Source organism: Phyllostomus discolor, chromosome 1, assembly GCF_004126475.2.
Source record: "Phyllostomus discolor isolate MPI-MPIP mPhyDis1 chromosome 1, mPhyDis1.pri.v3, whole genome shotgun sequence".
NCBI lineage: Eukaryota > Metazoa > Chordata > Mammalia > Chiroptera > Phyllostomidae > Phyllostomus > Phyllostomus discolor.
Window position 1 is genome coordinate 162,129,244 of NC_040903.2, and position 15,714 is coordinate 162,144,957.

General features: G+C 41.2%; 1 protein-coding gene and 1 long non-coding RNA gene across 2 annotated transcripts in view; both read left to right on the forward strand.

Annotated features, from left to right (window-relative positions):
- The window catches only part of SLC27A2 (solute carrier family 27 member 2), a 50,276-nt gene extending 34,981 nt beyond the window's left edge, over nt 1-15,295 (forward strand). Inside the window, exons 6-10 of the mRNA XM_028506369.2 lie at nt 7,327-7,417; nt 7,997-8,195; nt 9,594-9,691; nt 13,844-13,974; nt 14,829-15,295. Coding sequence (XP_028362170.1) covers nt 7,327-7,417; nt 7,997-8,195; nt 9,594-9,691; nt 13,844-13,974; nt 14,829-15,071 — 762 coding nt within the window. The 3' untranslated portion in view covers nt 15,072-15,295. The remainder of the gene's footprint in view (nt 1-7,326; nt 7,418-7,996; nt 8,196-9,593; nt 9,692-13,843; nt 13,975-14,828) is intronic.
- On the forward strand, nt 9,722-10,034 carry LOC118502138. The gene is made up of 2 exons (XR_004904822.1): nt 9,722-9,784; nt 9,971-10,034. It is a non-coding gene; the product is annotated as an uncharacterized LOC118502138 (long non-coding RNA).
- Nucleotides 15,296-15,714: the final 419 nt, after the last annotated feature.

The following is a 15,714-nucleotide window of genomic DNA, read 5'->3' on the forward strand; positions in this document are numbered from 1 at the left end:
TGCCTAAGGTGATTTATCAGAAAAATATATTGCTACAAGAAATGTCTGAGACTGCCTATGTTTTCTTCTAGGATTTTTATGGCTTCAAGTCTAACATTTAAGTCTTTAGTCCTATGTTAAGCATGTGATGGTGTCCTCAGTTTCATTTTTTTGTATGTATCTGTCCAATTTTCTGAACACCATTTACTGAATAGACTGACTTCCGCCAAGTGTATGTTCTTGCCTCCTTTGTAAAATACTAATCGACCATAAAGATGTAGTTTTATTTCCAGGATCTCTGTTCTGTTCCATGGTCTATATATCTGTTTTTATGCCAGCACCATGCTGTTTTGATTACTTGTAGTGTATTTTGATATCAGGTAGCATGATTCCTCCAACATTGTTTTTCTTTCTCAAGATTACTGTGGCTATTCAGGGTATTTTGTGATCCCATATAAATTTTTGAAATATTGTTCTAGTTCTGTGAAATACACCATTGATAACTTGATAGGAATTGCATTGAATCTATAGATTGCTTTGGTTAGTATGGACATTTTGGTGATGTTAATTCTTCCTACCCATGAAAATGGTATATGCTTTCACTTATTTGTATCTTTTTATCTTTCTTCAGTGTCTTATTATTTGATGAGCACAGGGTTTTTTCTAACCATGGTTAAGTTTATTCCTAGGTATTTTTTAATGTATTTTTAAATAGGATTGTTTTCTTGGTTTCCATTTTGATAGTAAATTATTGGTTTATAGAAATGCAACTGGTCTATAGGTGATACCACCCTGAACACGCCGGATCTCGTCTGATCTCAGAAGCAAAGCAGGGTTGGGTCTGGTTAGTACTTGGATGAGAGAAATGCAACTAATTTCTGGATATTTATTTTATATTCTGCTGCTTTACTGAATTCATTTATCAGTTCTATCAGACTGGAGAGGAATCTTTAGGGTTCTCTATTACAGTATCATGTCATGTACATATAATGACAGTTTTACTTCTTCCTGTCCAATTTGGATGCCTTTTGTTTCTTCTTTTGCCTGATTGCCATGGTTAGGATTTCCAATATTATGTTTAATGAAAGTGGTGAAAGTGAAAATCTCTGTCTTGGTCCTGATCGTAAGGGAATACTTTAATTTTTGCCCTTGAGTATGATGTTGGCTATGGGTTGGTCATGTATGGTCTTTACTGTATTAAGGTATTTTCCTTCTATTCTCATTTTGATGAGAATTTTGATCATAAATGGGTGCTGGATTTTATCAAATACTTTTTCTGCATCTATTGATATGATCATTGGATTTTTACACTTCATTCAGTTTATTTGGTGAATCACATTTATTGATTTGTGGATATTGTACCCATCTTGCATCCCCAGGATAAATCCCATCTGACTATGGTGTATGATCTTTTTAAGGTATTGCTAGTTTGCTAATATTTTGTTGAGGATTTTAGCATCTGTGTTCATCAGGTTATTGGCCTATAATTTTATTTCTTTGTAATGTCTTTATCTGGATTTGGAATTAAAATAATTCTTGCCTTGTAAAATGAGCTGGGAGTCTTTCCTCCTTTGAATTTTTGGAATGGTTTGAGAAGGATAGATGTTAGTTCTTATTTGGATGTTTGGTAATATTCCCTTGTGAAGCCATCCAGTTCTTTTGTTTGTTAGGAGTTTTTTGATTATTTGGATGTTTGGTAATATTCCCTTGTGAAGTCATCCAGAGCTTTTGTTTGTTAGGAGTTTTTTGATTACTGCTTTAATTTCACTAGTTGTAATCTGTCTTTCCAGATTCTCTGAATCTTCCTGATTTCATTTTGGAAGATTGTAAGAAATTTATCCATTTCTACCATATTATTCAATTTGTTGGTATATAGTTGTTTATAATATTTTCTTATACTCTCTTATATTTCTGTGGTATCCATTGTTACTTCTCCTCTTTCATTTCTGATTTTACTTATTTGAATCCTCTCTCTTTTTTTCTTGATGAGTCTGGTTAAAGGTTTGTCAATCTCGTTTGTCTTTTCAAAGAACCAGCTCTTGGTTTCATTGACATTATATTGCTTTTTTAGACTTTATATTGTTTATTTCTGCCCTGATCTTTATTAATTCCTTCCTTCTACTCACTTTGGGCTTTGTTTGTTGTTCCTTTTTAAGCTTCTTAAAGTATAAAGATAGATTGTTTAACTGCAATTTTCTTGTTTTTTCGGGGTATGCTTGTATGGTATGAATTTTTCCTCTTAGGACTGTTTTTGCTGTGTCCCATATAGTTTGGGTTGTTTTGTATTCATTTTCATTTGTTTCAAGGTATCTTTTGATTTCTTCCTTGATCTCATTGTTAAACCCATTGATTGTTTAGTAACATGTTATTTAGCCATGTGTCTTTGTGTGTTTTTCTGTTTTTTTCTAGAGATTGATTTCTAGTTTCATACCATTATGGTCAGAGAAAATGCTTGATATGATTTCAATATTGAGGCTTGTTTCATGTCACATGTGGTCTATCCTAGAAAATATTATATGTGTTCTTGAAAAAAATTACATTCTGCTACTTTGAGGTAAAATGTTCTGAAGATACCAATTAAATCCATCTTATCTAGTGTGTAATTTAATGTCACTATTCCCTTGTTGTTTTTCTGTCTGGAAGATCTCTCCATTGAAGTTAATGGGACGTTAAAATCCCCTACTGTGACTGCATTACTGTCAATCTTTCCCATTATGTCCAACTCAATTTGCTTTGTATGTCTAGGTGCTCCTATGTTGGGTGCATAAATGCTTCCAAAGGTTATATCCTCCTGTTGGACTGCTCCCTTTAACATTATGTAATGTTCTTTTTTGTCTCTTGCTATAGCCTTTGTTTTAAAGTCTTTTTTTGTTAGATATAAGTATGCTACTCCAGCTTTTTTTTTTTCCTTTCCATTTGCATGGAATATCTTTTTTCATGCCTTTATTTTTAGTCTTTGTGCATCTTTCCTTGTGAGGTGTGTCTCTTGTAGACAGCATATATATGGGTCTTTTTTTCTTTTCTATTCAGCTACACTATGCCTTTTGATTGGAATATTTAAGCCATTTATATTTAAAGTGATTATTTATAGGTATATATTTATTGCCATTTTATTCTTTATCATTATTTTCCTTTTTTCTTCTTTTTCTTCTCCTCCTCCTCCTCTTCATTGTTGTTGTTGTTATTGTTGTTGTTGTTATTGTTGTTGTTGTTGTTGTTGTTGTTGTTGTTGTTCTTCTTCTTCTTCTTCTTCTTCTTCTTCTTCTTCTTCTTCAAGGAGAACCTTTAACTTTTCTTTTAATACTGGTTTGGTGGTAACAAGATCCATTAGTTTTTTCTTGTCCGGAAAACTCTTTCTTTCTTCTTCAGTTTGACTGATAGCTTAGCTGTGTAAAACAGTCTTAGTTGTGGGTCCTCACTTTTCATCATTTTGAATATTCCATTTCAATTCAGTCTGGCCTGAAAGGTTTCTTTTGAGAAATCAGCTGATAGTCCAATGGGAGCTCCCTTGTAAGTAACTAACTATCTTTCTCTTGCTGCTTTAAAATTCTCTTTTTGTTTTTAAGCATTGCCATTTTAATTTTGATGTGTCCTTGGGGTGGGCCTCTCTGGACTCATCTTCTTTGGAACTTTCTGAGCTTCCTGGACTAGTGCGTCTTTTTCCTTTACCAAGTTAGAAAAGTTTTCAGCCATTAATTCTTCAAATAGATTCTCAATCCCTTGTTCTTCTTTTTTCTGGTACCCCTAGGATGCAGCTGTTGTTACACTTCATATTGTTTCAAAGGTCCCTTAAACTATCTCATTTTTTATACTTCAAAAAAATGTTTCCGTTATATTTTATTGTTTATGCTATTATAGTTGTCCTAATTTTTCCCTTTTCCCCTAGCCCCCACGTGACTCCCTCAGGCATTCCCCACACCATTGTCCATATCCAGGGCTCATGCATGTATGTTCTTTGGCTACTCTATTCCCTATGCTGTACTTACATCCTCATGACTATTCTATAATTACCAACTTGTACTTCATAATCCCTTCACCTGTTGTGCCCATCCTCTAACCGCCCCCCATATGACAACCATTAAAACATTCTCTGTATCTATGATTTTTATCCTCATCTGAGGACATGTGTTTATTAATGAGAGAGAGAGACATGAGAGAAAAATCAATTGGTTGCCTCCCATATGCACCCCAACACAGGTGGAACCTACAACTTAGGTATGTACCCTGACAAAGATTGAACCCACAACATTTTGGTTCATGAGACTACATTCCAATCAACTGAGCCACCCAACCAGGGCAATTCTTTTTTCCTCTTTTTTAAATCTTCACCTGAGGACATGCTTTTATTGATATTAGAAAGAGAGGCAGGGAGAGACAGAGTGAGAGAGAGAAACATTGATGAGAGAGAAACATAAATCACTTGTCTCTCACTGCTTACACCCCTATAACAGACTGAACCTGAAACCTAGGTATGTGCCCTGACCAGGAACTGAACCCACAATCTTTGGTGTACAAAACAATGCTCCAAGCAACTAAGTCACCCAGCCAGAGCAATTCTTTTTTCTTGTTTGCTGTTATAGTTGGGTGTTTTCTTCTACCTTGTCTTCCAAATCACTGATTCAAGCTTCTTTGTTCAACCTACTGTTTTATCCTTCTAGTGTATTGCTCACTTCAGACATTGTAGTCTTTATTTCTGACTGGTTCTTTGTAATGGTTTCTATGTCCTTTTTTATGTTTACTGTCTCTTTGGTTAAGTTCTCATTGATTTCATCCATTCTTCCCTTAAGTTCCTTGATTATCCTTATAACCATTGTTTTGAACTCTGTATCTGGTAAATTGATTGCCTCCATTCCATTGAGCTGGAGATTTCTCGTGTCTTTCATTTAGGACATGATTATTTGTTCCCCCATTTTGGCTGCCTCTTTGTGTTTGTTTCTATGTGTTAGGTAGACCTGCTGTGGGTCCAAGTCTCAGTAGGATGATCTTATGTAGTAGGTGTTTTGTGGGGACCCGTGACACAGTCTCCTTGATCACTTGCACTGGGTGCTCCAGGAGTGTCCCTTGTGTGGATTATGTGGGCCCTCATATTGTAATTGAGACTTGATTGCTATTGACTCATACGTGTGTGGGGTTAACACTCAGGCTGGCTAATTGTAATGATCAATCCAACCACAGTGGGTATGCTGACCACTCAGGGTAGAATTTACCTCAGCAGGGTTTGGTGCCTGCTGAGATTTCTCTTTGTATATGCCACTTACGAAGCTAATTGGTCCTCTTTTCATGTTATCTGAAGCTGGCCACTGGTTGTGATGGTTCTGGGGCTTGTTGGAAGGGGCTGTGGTGCAGATCAATGTCAGACACTGCCTGTGACTGGCCCTGGGCAACATGTTTATAACTACAAAGTGATCCACAGCTGTGGCTGCCTCTGCTGGGTCTGGGTGTGTGCTGAGAGGATAAAGCTGTGCACTAAGGCTTGCTTTTACCAGCACTGAACGCAGGAACAGGTCAGCAAAAATTCCTAGGAACCCTGAGGTCCGCCTCTGCCTGTCTCCATCTGCTGGCTGCCTATTAGGATCAGTCACTGAACGAGCCTCTGGTTTGCTGCGGGGTTGTGAGGGGTTGCTCCACCCAAAGAGCTCCCCCAAACCCAGACACCACAGATGAGAATAAGTCTGCCAAGATATGATCTGCTTGGGGAGGAAAGGTGGCCCCAATCTCTCAGAGGAGAAAGGCTTTAAGCCTGTTTCTCAATGGGCTTTTATTAGGTTTAATTTGCATAGGAATACAGGCTGTAAAGCTCATCAATCATTGTCAGGCAGTAAAGACCAAACAATAGATAGCATTCAAAGAACTATGAGGGCTTATTCCAGTCAGGGTCAGATAGCCAAAGGGTCATAAAACTTTGGGAAACAAACTCAATTCATGCTCAGACCCTTATCATTTAAATTGAGGGTATTCTTAGCAAAGCAGGTTTCACAGGATTTTATGCATTTTTTCTTAGGCCTGATTACCCCCAGAAACTACCCAATCCAGCACAGGACCACACCCCCTTCTGTCATTGTTTCAGGCTTAAGTCAAGCAGGGGAAGTAAGGCAGCCAAGAGATTAGGAGACTTTTTACAGATAGAATGAGGACTCAGGTTATGACAAAGCTGAGGGGTGAGGGTCTATCACCCCTTTTCTATAGTCCCCTAAATCCTTCCCTGATGGCCCCTTCTCAACCATGCCTGTCTTAGGTCATCCCTCCCTTGAGAAATCTTACCCATCATTGGCTAACTAGTCATCTGCCCAGGGCCAAGCAGGGTGAGGGAAAGGGGGCAGAGGCTGCTCCTCTGCTGAAAAGATAAGTTTTGTCCTTTTAGTGGCTTATAGGTCCCAAGGCTTTTTACTCAGCCTTAGCCATGGGGGGGTTACAGCTTCTGAAACCAGACAGGGAAGTTCCCAACACTCTGGCAGTACTAGAGTTGCATGCAATAGGTTTTCAGTGAGTCACCAGGTGGGAGTGAGAGATGTTCTCCAGATCTATATGGGTTCAATCTTGGGCCAATGTTCTGCTGGAGGCTACTCAGCAATGTCCCAGGATATAGAAAGTCTAGGTGACACCCACTGGGTGCTCACACACCTTTGTGTTAGGGTGGGGTGTCAGAGAGTCATCAGAAGAGTCAGCAGGGTGGGGCCAGCAGTTTATCAGGCCTAAACAGACCAACCAGTAAAGGGAAGGATCTGTACCATTCAGGCATGTAAGGGAAAAATTTCCCCTGTCCTAGAGCCATGCAACTCAGTCTTTCCTACATTCTGCCAGGAGCCTGATCTCAGCAGGGAGGGGCTGTTGGGAGTCAAGAAGAAGGGGAGATGCCAGTCAAGTTTCGGGTAATATGAGGGATGTGGCCCCCGTCCCAACCCCAGAGCCACACAACTCAGACTGTCCCAGCTACTGCCTAGCCTCAGCAGGGCGGATCCACCAAGGGACCAGAGGGTGGGGCTACCAGGAGCTTGGAGAGTGAGGCTAGCAAATCTACAGTGAGGAGGAGGAACCAGTCAGCATTGCAGGACAGTGGGTGGAATGGCCTCCACTCCTAAGCCACACAAGTCAGTAACTAATACCACTTGAATCTGCCCTAGACCTCTACACTTTGGCCCAGGCCGCTGACTCCTTAGCAGGGCAAAATCAGGTAATAAAAATATTTAATATCTTGAGCTGGGTGGTAGTTACATGGATGTACACATATATAAAATTCACCAAGCTGTACACTTAAGTGTTCTGTATATATTTTATGCATGCTATACCTCAGTTAAAAAGAAAAATATGAAGATATGTGCTCAAAATGATCTATTTTAATTTTCCTAGAAAGTTATGTATTATGAGCTAATTAAATATGATGTGGAGAAAGATGAACCTGTCCGAGATGAAAATGGATATTGCATAAAAGTTCCCAAAGGTACAGTGGATTTTTGTTCAATTAACCTGTCATGTTCTTACCTTGAGCAAGTAACTGTTAAGAGCTAACCTATCACTGCCAAAATGAACACCTGGTAAAATTTGTCAGAGTGGGGAAAAGAAGAGATTTATTTTTGTACTCTCAGGAATAGTTACAGAAACTCCAAAAGATACTAATCTAACCACTACATGTAACATAATTAGAGTTTGAAACCTAGCTTAACAACTTCTTGATTGTGAAGTAAGCATTTTGTAGGAAGGGATGTGTAATTCTGTTGCAAAACTATAGTTTTAGGGAGTCTTTACCTTTAAGCTTAAACTACTGTTCATTTGTATAATTATGTGTTTAAATCATTATTCAGTACAAAGTTAGCATGTTAAAAACTACAAACATGTGGCCACATAGAATAATGTCCCATGTGTGCATACAGTGTGCATGTGTATGATGTATATGAATATACATTTACACGTGCAGCCAGCTGCTTCGAATGAGGTGCATGGCATCAACTTCTAAAAGAAGGCTAATAATAAAATTCCCTTACTGCTAGAACATGAAATAGCAATTGTTCTTCTATCTTAGGTGAAGTTGGACTCCTGATTTGCAGAATCTCACAATTTACACCATTCAGTGGCTATGCTGGAGCAAAGACTCAGACGGAGAAGAAAAAAATGAGAGACGTCTTTAAGAAAGGAGACATCTATTTCAACAGTGGAGATCTCATGATGATTGACAATGAAAACTTCATCTACTTCCATGACAGGGTTGGAGATACATTCCGGTTGGTGTCTCTGAATCACTGAGAAACGTGCACAATTTGGCTTACTCCTAAATTGGAATCGCATTGCACTTTGGTTATGGTCCTCCTCTCTTAGCGTGTCCATTCAACCTCCTGTATTCCTAGAAAAAAAGGAACAAAATACAGGAGGGGTCACTCTAAAATGCACAGATGAAAATAAGCCTAAATAGTTTTGTCTGCCCAATTCCTCCATTATTACTGGCCACTCTTAGGAGAGCCAGGGATTTTCACAGTTTTCAAGTATGGGGCTTTTCTTCAGATAAAAATCAAACATGAATTAAGGTGGACTCGATTTAGTTGAAGAAGAAGTGAAGGGTTCTGAGCCCCACCTGTTCCCTCCCTCCCACTCTCCATCCCCAACCAGGTGGTTTCCCAAAGAACATACAAGTCAGCACAACTGTTTGAAAGTCATGGTAATAAACCATGAGACTAATTCCCAGCAGCAGAACAGTCCTCCAGCCTCAAAACACTTCTCTTTCATCATCTTCCTTCCTTCGTGAACTCCCTAAGGCCAGGCCCCAGCTCCTAGCACAGAGCCTGACACACGTAATTACTTCCTGCATGAATTAATGAGGAAGAGGGGGAAGTTTTCTGGCTGTAGGAGCACATGTGGGGATATGAATGAGGTTAACAGCTCCCAGGCTCACCTCTGCCCCTGACCATCTGCATAGCACAGCAGGTAACCTTTCTTGGCCTCAATTTCTTCACCTGTGAATGAGGGTTTCCGAGATCCTCAGGGTTCCTTCCATGTGATATTCTGTGACTCAGGATCCATATGCTTACTTTATGTCACCTTCATGTTATTGAAAATATTACTTCTGAGAGATCTAAACAATTTTTAAATGTAAAACATAACTTTGTGAAATGAAAAATAGCACATGCATGGGCACTAACATTATAGTCTCCCTGCAAATAAAGTATAGTTTTTCTTATAAAAGCTTTATCATGGCCAAGAGACCCTGAAATACAAGTATGACATTTTATTAAATGAAAGTTCACTAATGGAGTTAAATAGCAATCAAAGTCAGTGAACGACGTGAAAATCCTAAATATAGCAAAATGCCACTGAGGGTTTATTTTTTATTTCCAGTGCCTTTCTTAGGTCAAGTCTGTATTTTTAACATCATTCGTGTCTCGTGTTTCATGTGGCTGGACTGAAATTTCACATTTTATTATTTAGGTCTATGCCTTTGTCTTTTGTTCCCCAAGCAGGATGCCTCACCCATGACGAAGTTGGGGAGCTGGGGGGCTCACGTGGGGTACGAAGCGCAGCCTCCCCACAGAGGCCCCTCCCCAGGAAGGGAGCCACCCTCTCCCCACCATGGCAGTGCTGGCCCAGAGACCCCCAGGGACCTCTGCTAACCTTGCCTTTTCTCCCAGGTGGAAAGGGGAAAATGTGGCCACCACTGAAGTCGCCGACATACTAGGACTGGTTGACTTTGTCCAAGAAGCGAATGTGTACGGAGTGACTGTGCCAGGTATGCACACAATACCACAGAGCTGCACCTAAGTCCATGCTGTGATGCAATACAATTCTAACCCCAGGGCAAAGGATGTCAGTGCCTCCTCCTGTCAGCTGGAAAATCAAACAATGCTTCCAGCCACTTGGGAAAGAGGGACCAACATCTGTTTACATTCCTTTGTAAATCAGCCAAGTCAAAAGTCAATACCTCTGAACCTGGCCTCCCTCTGTGGTTCAGCTCCCCGGGGTGGGGGGCGGGGGCTATCTGGGAAGCCAAATCTCTCCAGGACGCAAGGCCCCATGCTGCATTTGGCATCTCCTCAAAAAAAGACATGTCACGCTGGATAGCTGGGAAATGGCATGCAAGACACAAATAAGAGCGAGTGCAGTTGCTAAGAGGAAAAATTGGGAAGGAGCTGATTTTGTCCAGACTCTTCTTTTAAAGCCGGTCTCTCACCCAATGCACCCAGCTGAGTTTCAGAACCAGGACACAGAGTGGTGTCACTGAGCCTTTTTCTGCAGACCTGCTTCTGCCAGCACAGCGAGCAGTGCCCAGGAGTGGTTCTGGCTCCTGGTTCCAGCACCTGTGGCTCTTTGACTTCGGACACATCACTAAAACTGGGGGTAATACCGGTCCTGTAGTTAAGATTGTCAGGAGCAATCATTCATTTCAATTACATAAATAATAAAAACATATTTACTAGATACGCATGGATAGGACATTATTGTAAGATGAAATCACTTTAATTATAGTTATCAGGAAGGACTGAAACCTCCAAATCACTGTCCAAATACAAGATGCTAGGGGTATTAGCATTCCCCCAGAACTCAGTATTTGGGATTCCCACCTCTATTCAACATGGAAAGTCCCAAAGTCCCTTTCCCCGAGCTGTGAGGGTTTCATATGACCTTGTGCTATCCTTTTATTTTTTAAAGAATATTCAAGACTTTCTTTTACATGTTTCTCTCCAACCTCGTGGGATTAACACAATGGGAGGTGGAGCCACATCTCAGGTCACAGCAGTGAGGGTTGCACATACTTCTCGTGTTGGACCTGAGGCTGAGATGACTTCAGCACGGTTGTCGGCCGTGCCCCACACTGGGCTCTCACAGGCCCCACCTGGAATGTTGCTCACACTGTTAGATGCTGTGTCTTAAAAGGGTAACACCATAAAAGAATGTGTAGGAGAAGGTGAGAGAATCTGGGAAACAGAATGGAAGGTGCTAACCCGATGCCCTTCAAAATGGATCCCTGAACCAGCAGCATCCTCATCCTCAGCTGGGAGCACATCAAAAATGTGATTTCTCAGGCCCTCCCCAGACCTACTGATTTTGATTTTCTGGGGTGGGTCCCAGGGAGCTGTGTTTTAACCAGTCCTTTACATGATTCTTGAAAACACTGAAGTCTGATTTGGGGGCAATGAAAGCGTTCTGGAACTAGATACTGGTGATAGTTGAACAACATTGTGAATGCACTAACTGCCACCAAATTATACACTTTAAAATGATTAAAATGAGGAATTAATTGTATGTATCACCTCAACTAAAAAACACTAAAGTCTTGAGAAGCACTGAGGCCTACTGGTTCCAAAAACCTGGGCAATCCTTAGAATCATCTAGGAAAATTTTAAAGCCCATATCTAATGGATCAGAACGTCTGGGGTTTGGGACTCAGGATCTTCGTGTTTTTTCTAAAGTCCCAAGTGAGTCTAATGACCAGTAAGGTTTGGGAGCCACTGGTACAGGACAAAGAAGAGGAAGCTGATGGTTTCCAAATGAGTGGAAGCAATCAATTCAAACAGGGAGCCAGTGTGTCCATGTTGCTCCAATGTGCAGAATGAAAACCAATGGGCCAAGCCCTGGCTGGTGTGGCTTAGTGGATTGAGCGCCGGCCTGCGAACCAAAGAGTTCACGGTTCAATTCCCAGTCAGGGCATATGCCTGGGTTGCAGGCCACATCCCCAGTAGGGGGCACACAAGAGGCAACCACACATTGATGTTTCCCTCTCTTTCTCCCTCCCTTCCCTTCTCTAAAAATAAATTCTAAAAAATATTTTAAAAAATAAATATTTTAGCCCTGGCTGGCATAGCTCAGTAGATTGAGCGCAGGCTGCAAACCAAAGCATCTCAGGTTCGATTCCCAGTCAGGGTACATGCCTGGGTTGCAGGCCACGACCCCCAGCAGCCACACATTGATGTTTCTCTCTCTCTCTCTTTCTCCCTCCCTTCCCTCTCTAAAAATAAATAAATAAAATCTTTTACAAAATAAATAAATAAATAAATAATATTTTAAAAGAAAACCAATGGGCCAAAATGACCAAGGAGCAGATTTTAGCCTGAGAACTCTCCTGTAACCAGAGGAACCAACAATAGAATGGACTGTCTCCTGAGATAGGGAATATCCCACCAGCTGGAGTGAGTAAAGAGGCAGGTTGTCCACCTGGAATCCTGTGAGAACTCTTACAGCCGTGAAAAATTAGAGAGGAACCCTAGAGGTCAGAGACTGAAGTCTCTCCCAACCTTCTGATTCTGTGCACTTCACAGGGCCTTCACGGATCTCGATTTTGGACCAGGAGGGAACTTGTAGGTTGGGACTTAGAATGGAGTTAACTTGTTCTAGGTGTCAGAACTGTCCAGCTACTCTCTAGAACGTTTATCAGTAGAACTTTCTGCAGCTGAATTGTGGCTAATGCAGCTGAGAAACTGAATTTTCCACTTCAATTACAATTAATTTTAATAGCCACGTGTGACCAGTGTCTACCATATTGGGCAGTGCAGTTCTAAAGAAGCCCGGCCTAGAACTGCTGCAGCCTGGAACCTTCCTCCTAAAGCTGAACTAGCCCAAAACCAATGTCCATGCGTCAGGGCAGAGGCCTGAAACCCAACAGGCTCGTTCACTTCTCAGTGAATGCCAGAGCAAGAAGCAGGGTGCCAGTCGACGCTGAAGATTTCTGTTGCATCAGCTTCTATCTTAATTCTAAAAGGAAATTATTGGAGACACATGAGATTCCTGAGAGAGGTGCCTTCTAGAGAGCTACCACGGAGCCCTAGCGAAAGACGGGTCCGTGCCCTGCCTCCCTCAGATAAGAGGCAAATAAAATGAGGGTGTGTTTCCTTTCTTTTCATTTTTCCTCTTGTTTTCCGCCTCCTTCAGAGCTGTAGGTAAACACACAATCACCATGGGAGAGATTTTGAAAGCTGGGGCCCAGGTGACGAAGGGCGGCTCCTTCCTCCTCTCTGATTACAGCTAAGTAGTTCAGGGAAATGGACCTGGGCTCCCACTAGGTCTGCTGGATGGGGTAGAAGATAGATTACTGCCTAATTACCACTGTCCTCACAAGAAAACAATGTAATTGTTCTAAACACCTCTCCACTTACTGCTCTGCCTGGGAGGGGAGAAAGCTGTTAGGGTCTATCTTCTCTGTGGACATCTCAACCTCTGGCATCAGTGGAGGGGCACGAAACAGTTCACCTTTGCACCTTGCCTACACCTCTTGTTCACGGCTTCTCTAAAATGTAGAAAGGCAAAGCTATTAGGAAACAATTAAATACCTAAGTCTCAAAGGCGGTGTTTGTGCCCAGAAGTACCAGAGAACTGACTCTGTAATCTAAAGAACATCTGACCTCAGTTATTCATGAGTAGAGCAAGGACTTTTCACTAGCATCAAAACAAAATTCCCTTAGCCACCGTTCGACCCTTTCCCCACTCAAATGTTTCCATCTAGGCTGCCGAGAAGGACAACGATCACCAGCGTGGGGTCTAGAACCACACTGCCTCAGCTGAGTTTTTGACCCTGCCTGCCATTTGCCGGATGAACTTGAACAAGTCTCTTAATGTCTTTAAGCCTCTGCTTCTTCATCTGTAAATGGAGATAACATTTGAACCTCTTCATAGTTGTTGTGTGGGTTAAATGAGATAGTCCATAAGACCTGGTATATAATAAAGAGTTAATCAATGTATAGCTGCTAGTAGCAGTAGTAGTAGTGGTGGTGGTGGTGGAAGTAGTATTTTCACTTCACTATAACTTTAACTATATTTGAAATAAAAATGACAACTATCCAAAAGAAATGTATGCCATAATGTTGTCTCAGTGCACTGTTCCTTGAAACAGAAAAGCATTATAAATAAAATAGCTACAACTCACTAATATTTTTCATTTTATTTCTAGGTCAAGAGGGTCGAATTGGCATGGCCTCGATCAAGATGAAGGAAGACTATGAATTTGACGGGAAAAAAATCTTTAAGCATGTTGCTGATTACCTGCCCACTTATGCAAGGCCCCGGTTTCTAAGGATACAGGTGAACCCTCTTGTTATCAAGTTCAGTTATCCTCTCTCGTGAAGGCCCCTGTCTCTTAGGCAGCAGATCCCCTTCTACCACGGTGACCACATTGGCCAGATTTTCACTACCCTTTCCAGGAAGCTCAATAAGGAAGCAGAAATGTCAGAAAAACATAACTAACAGAAACCAAATCCTAATCCCTTTCTCCCTAAAATTGGCAGGCCAGTTCATTTAGCAGCAGTATTAGCAAATAACTCACAAAGTCTGTATTTGAGCATATGCGACACACAGTTAGCAATGCTCCAAACCTCCTATTTGTTTTCAGTTTTAAAGAATGAAAAGAATCCACTGAAGTCCTGCACCTTTCTATGGTGTGCGATTTAATTGGGCATCATCGGGCAGCTGGAACTACCACCAGTTTAGCTATCAACACTGGTGGGATTCTTTCTTCCCTTTCTCAAACCCCTCGGTTAGTTTAACACTGACTTTGGGACTTGGAGCTCTATGATGCCGAAAAGTTGAGAAGTGTTAGATTACCAGACATTGCTGCAGCTATAAAATTACGTCTGTTGTTTGTAAAGCAGTGACATTTGCTTTACAATGAAATGGTTGAGAGACATGAAAATTGAAGCATCCTCAGATCAGCACCTATTAATTGAAGAAAAAACAAATCTTAAAGCTGATCTTCAAGCTTAAAGGGAATGGAAAATGCCTCCACAAAGGGCCCCCTAGTGGAGCTCCAGAAAACAGGGTGCACCCACATTGTAGCAAACTCAGAGGAACCTGCCCCCCTGCCCTACCCCCACCCCTCCCCCTGCACCCTAACCTGTTTGCACAACACTAGGCAATGTGAATTGTTTGATGTTTTTCAGGACACCATTGAGGTCACTGTAACTTTTAAACACCGCAAAGTGAACCTCGTGAAGGAGGGCTTTAACCCTGCAGTTGTCAAAGATGCCTTGTATTTCTTGGATGAAAAAGCAGAAATGTATGTGCCTATGACTGAGGATATTTACAATGCCATAAGTGCCAGGAAGTCTGAAACTCTGAAATTTTTCAGGAGGATAACTCCTATTTCCAGAAAGAAACTGAATGGATCTAGTACAGCCACTTGATATAATCCAACAATAATTTGATTGAAGATGGTGAGGTACATTTTTATGCATACCAATAAAGGGAGACTTTTCTAAATTACACCTGCAACTTTGCAAGTGAAAAGATTTAAAGATAATTCTTTTTCATTGTGCACCTACTGTTTGTATTTGCAAACTAAGCCTGTTAGAGGGAGAGCATTATTTTTAAAATCTGTAATAAAATAGATGAATGCCAACATATGAAACGCACTCTCTTCCCTTACTTTATTCTAAAAGCAAACCCTGAGCCTGACATCTCATTGGCAACTTTTCACAGGTGGCTCACTCATAATGATAATGGCACTCTAGGTAGTTTATGGCAAGGGGTTGGGAGAGGAAGCGGGTGTGTCACCAAGGAACAGCCCCAGTGGAAATTCAGCTCCAGTGTTAAGGCCAACTCTGGCCCTGAATAGCATCCTGGCCACTGGCTAAAACAGTGTTATGCGAAAGGTGAGAATGCCACCTACAGTTCTTGAAGAAGACTAAGCAGTAGCAGCAGTATTTACACATAAAAGGTGTTCAGTAGACATTTTGTAGTTACATCAAGGCTGCAAACTCGAGTGTCTTCAGGATTCACATCGGTAATGTGTTCGAGAGAGCAGGTCACAAACGTGGCAAACTTGAG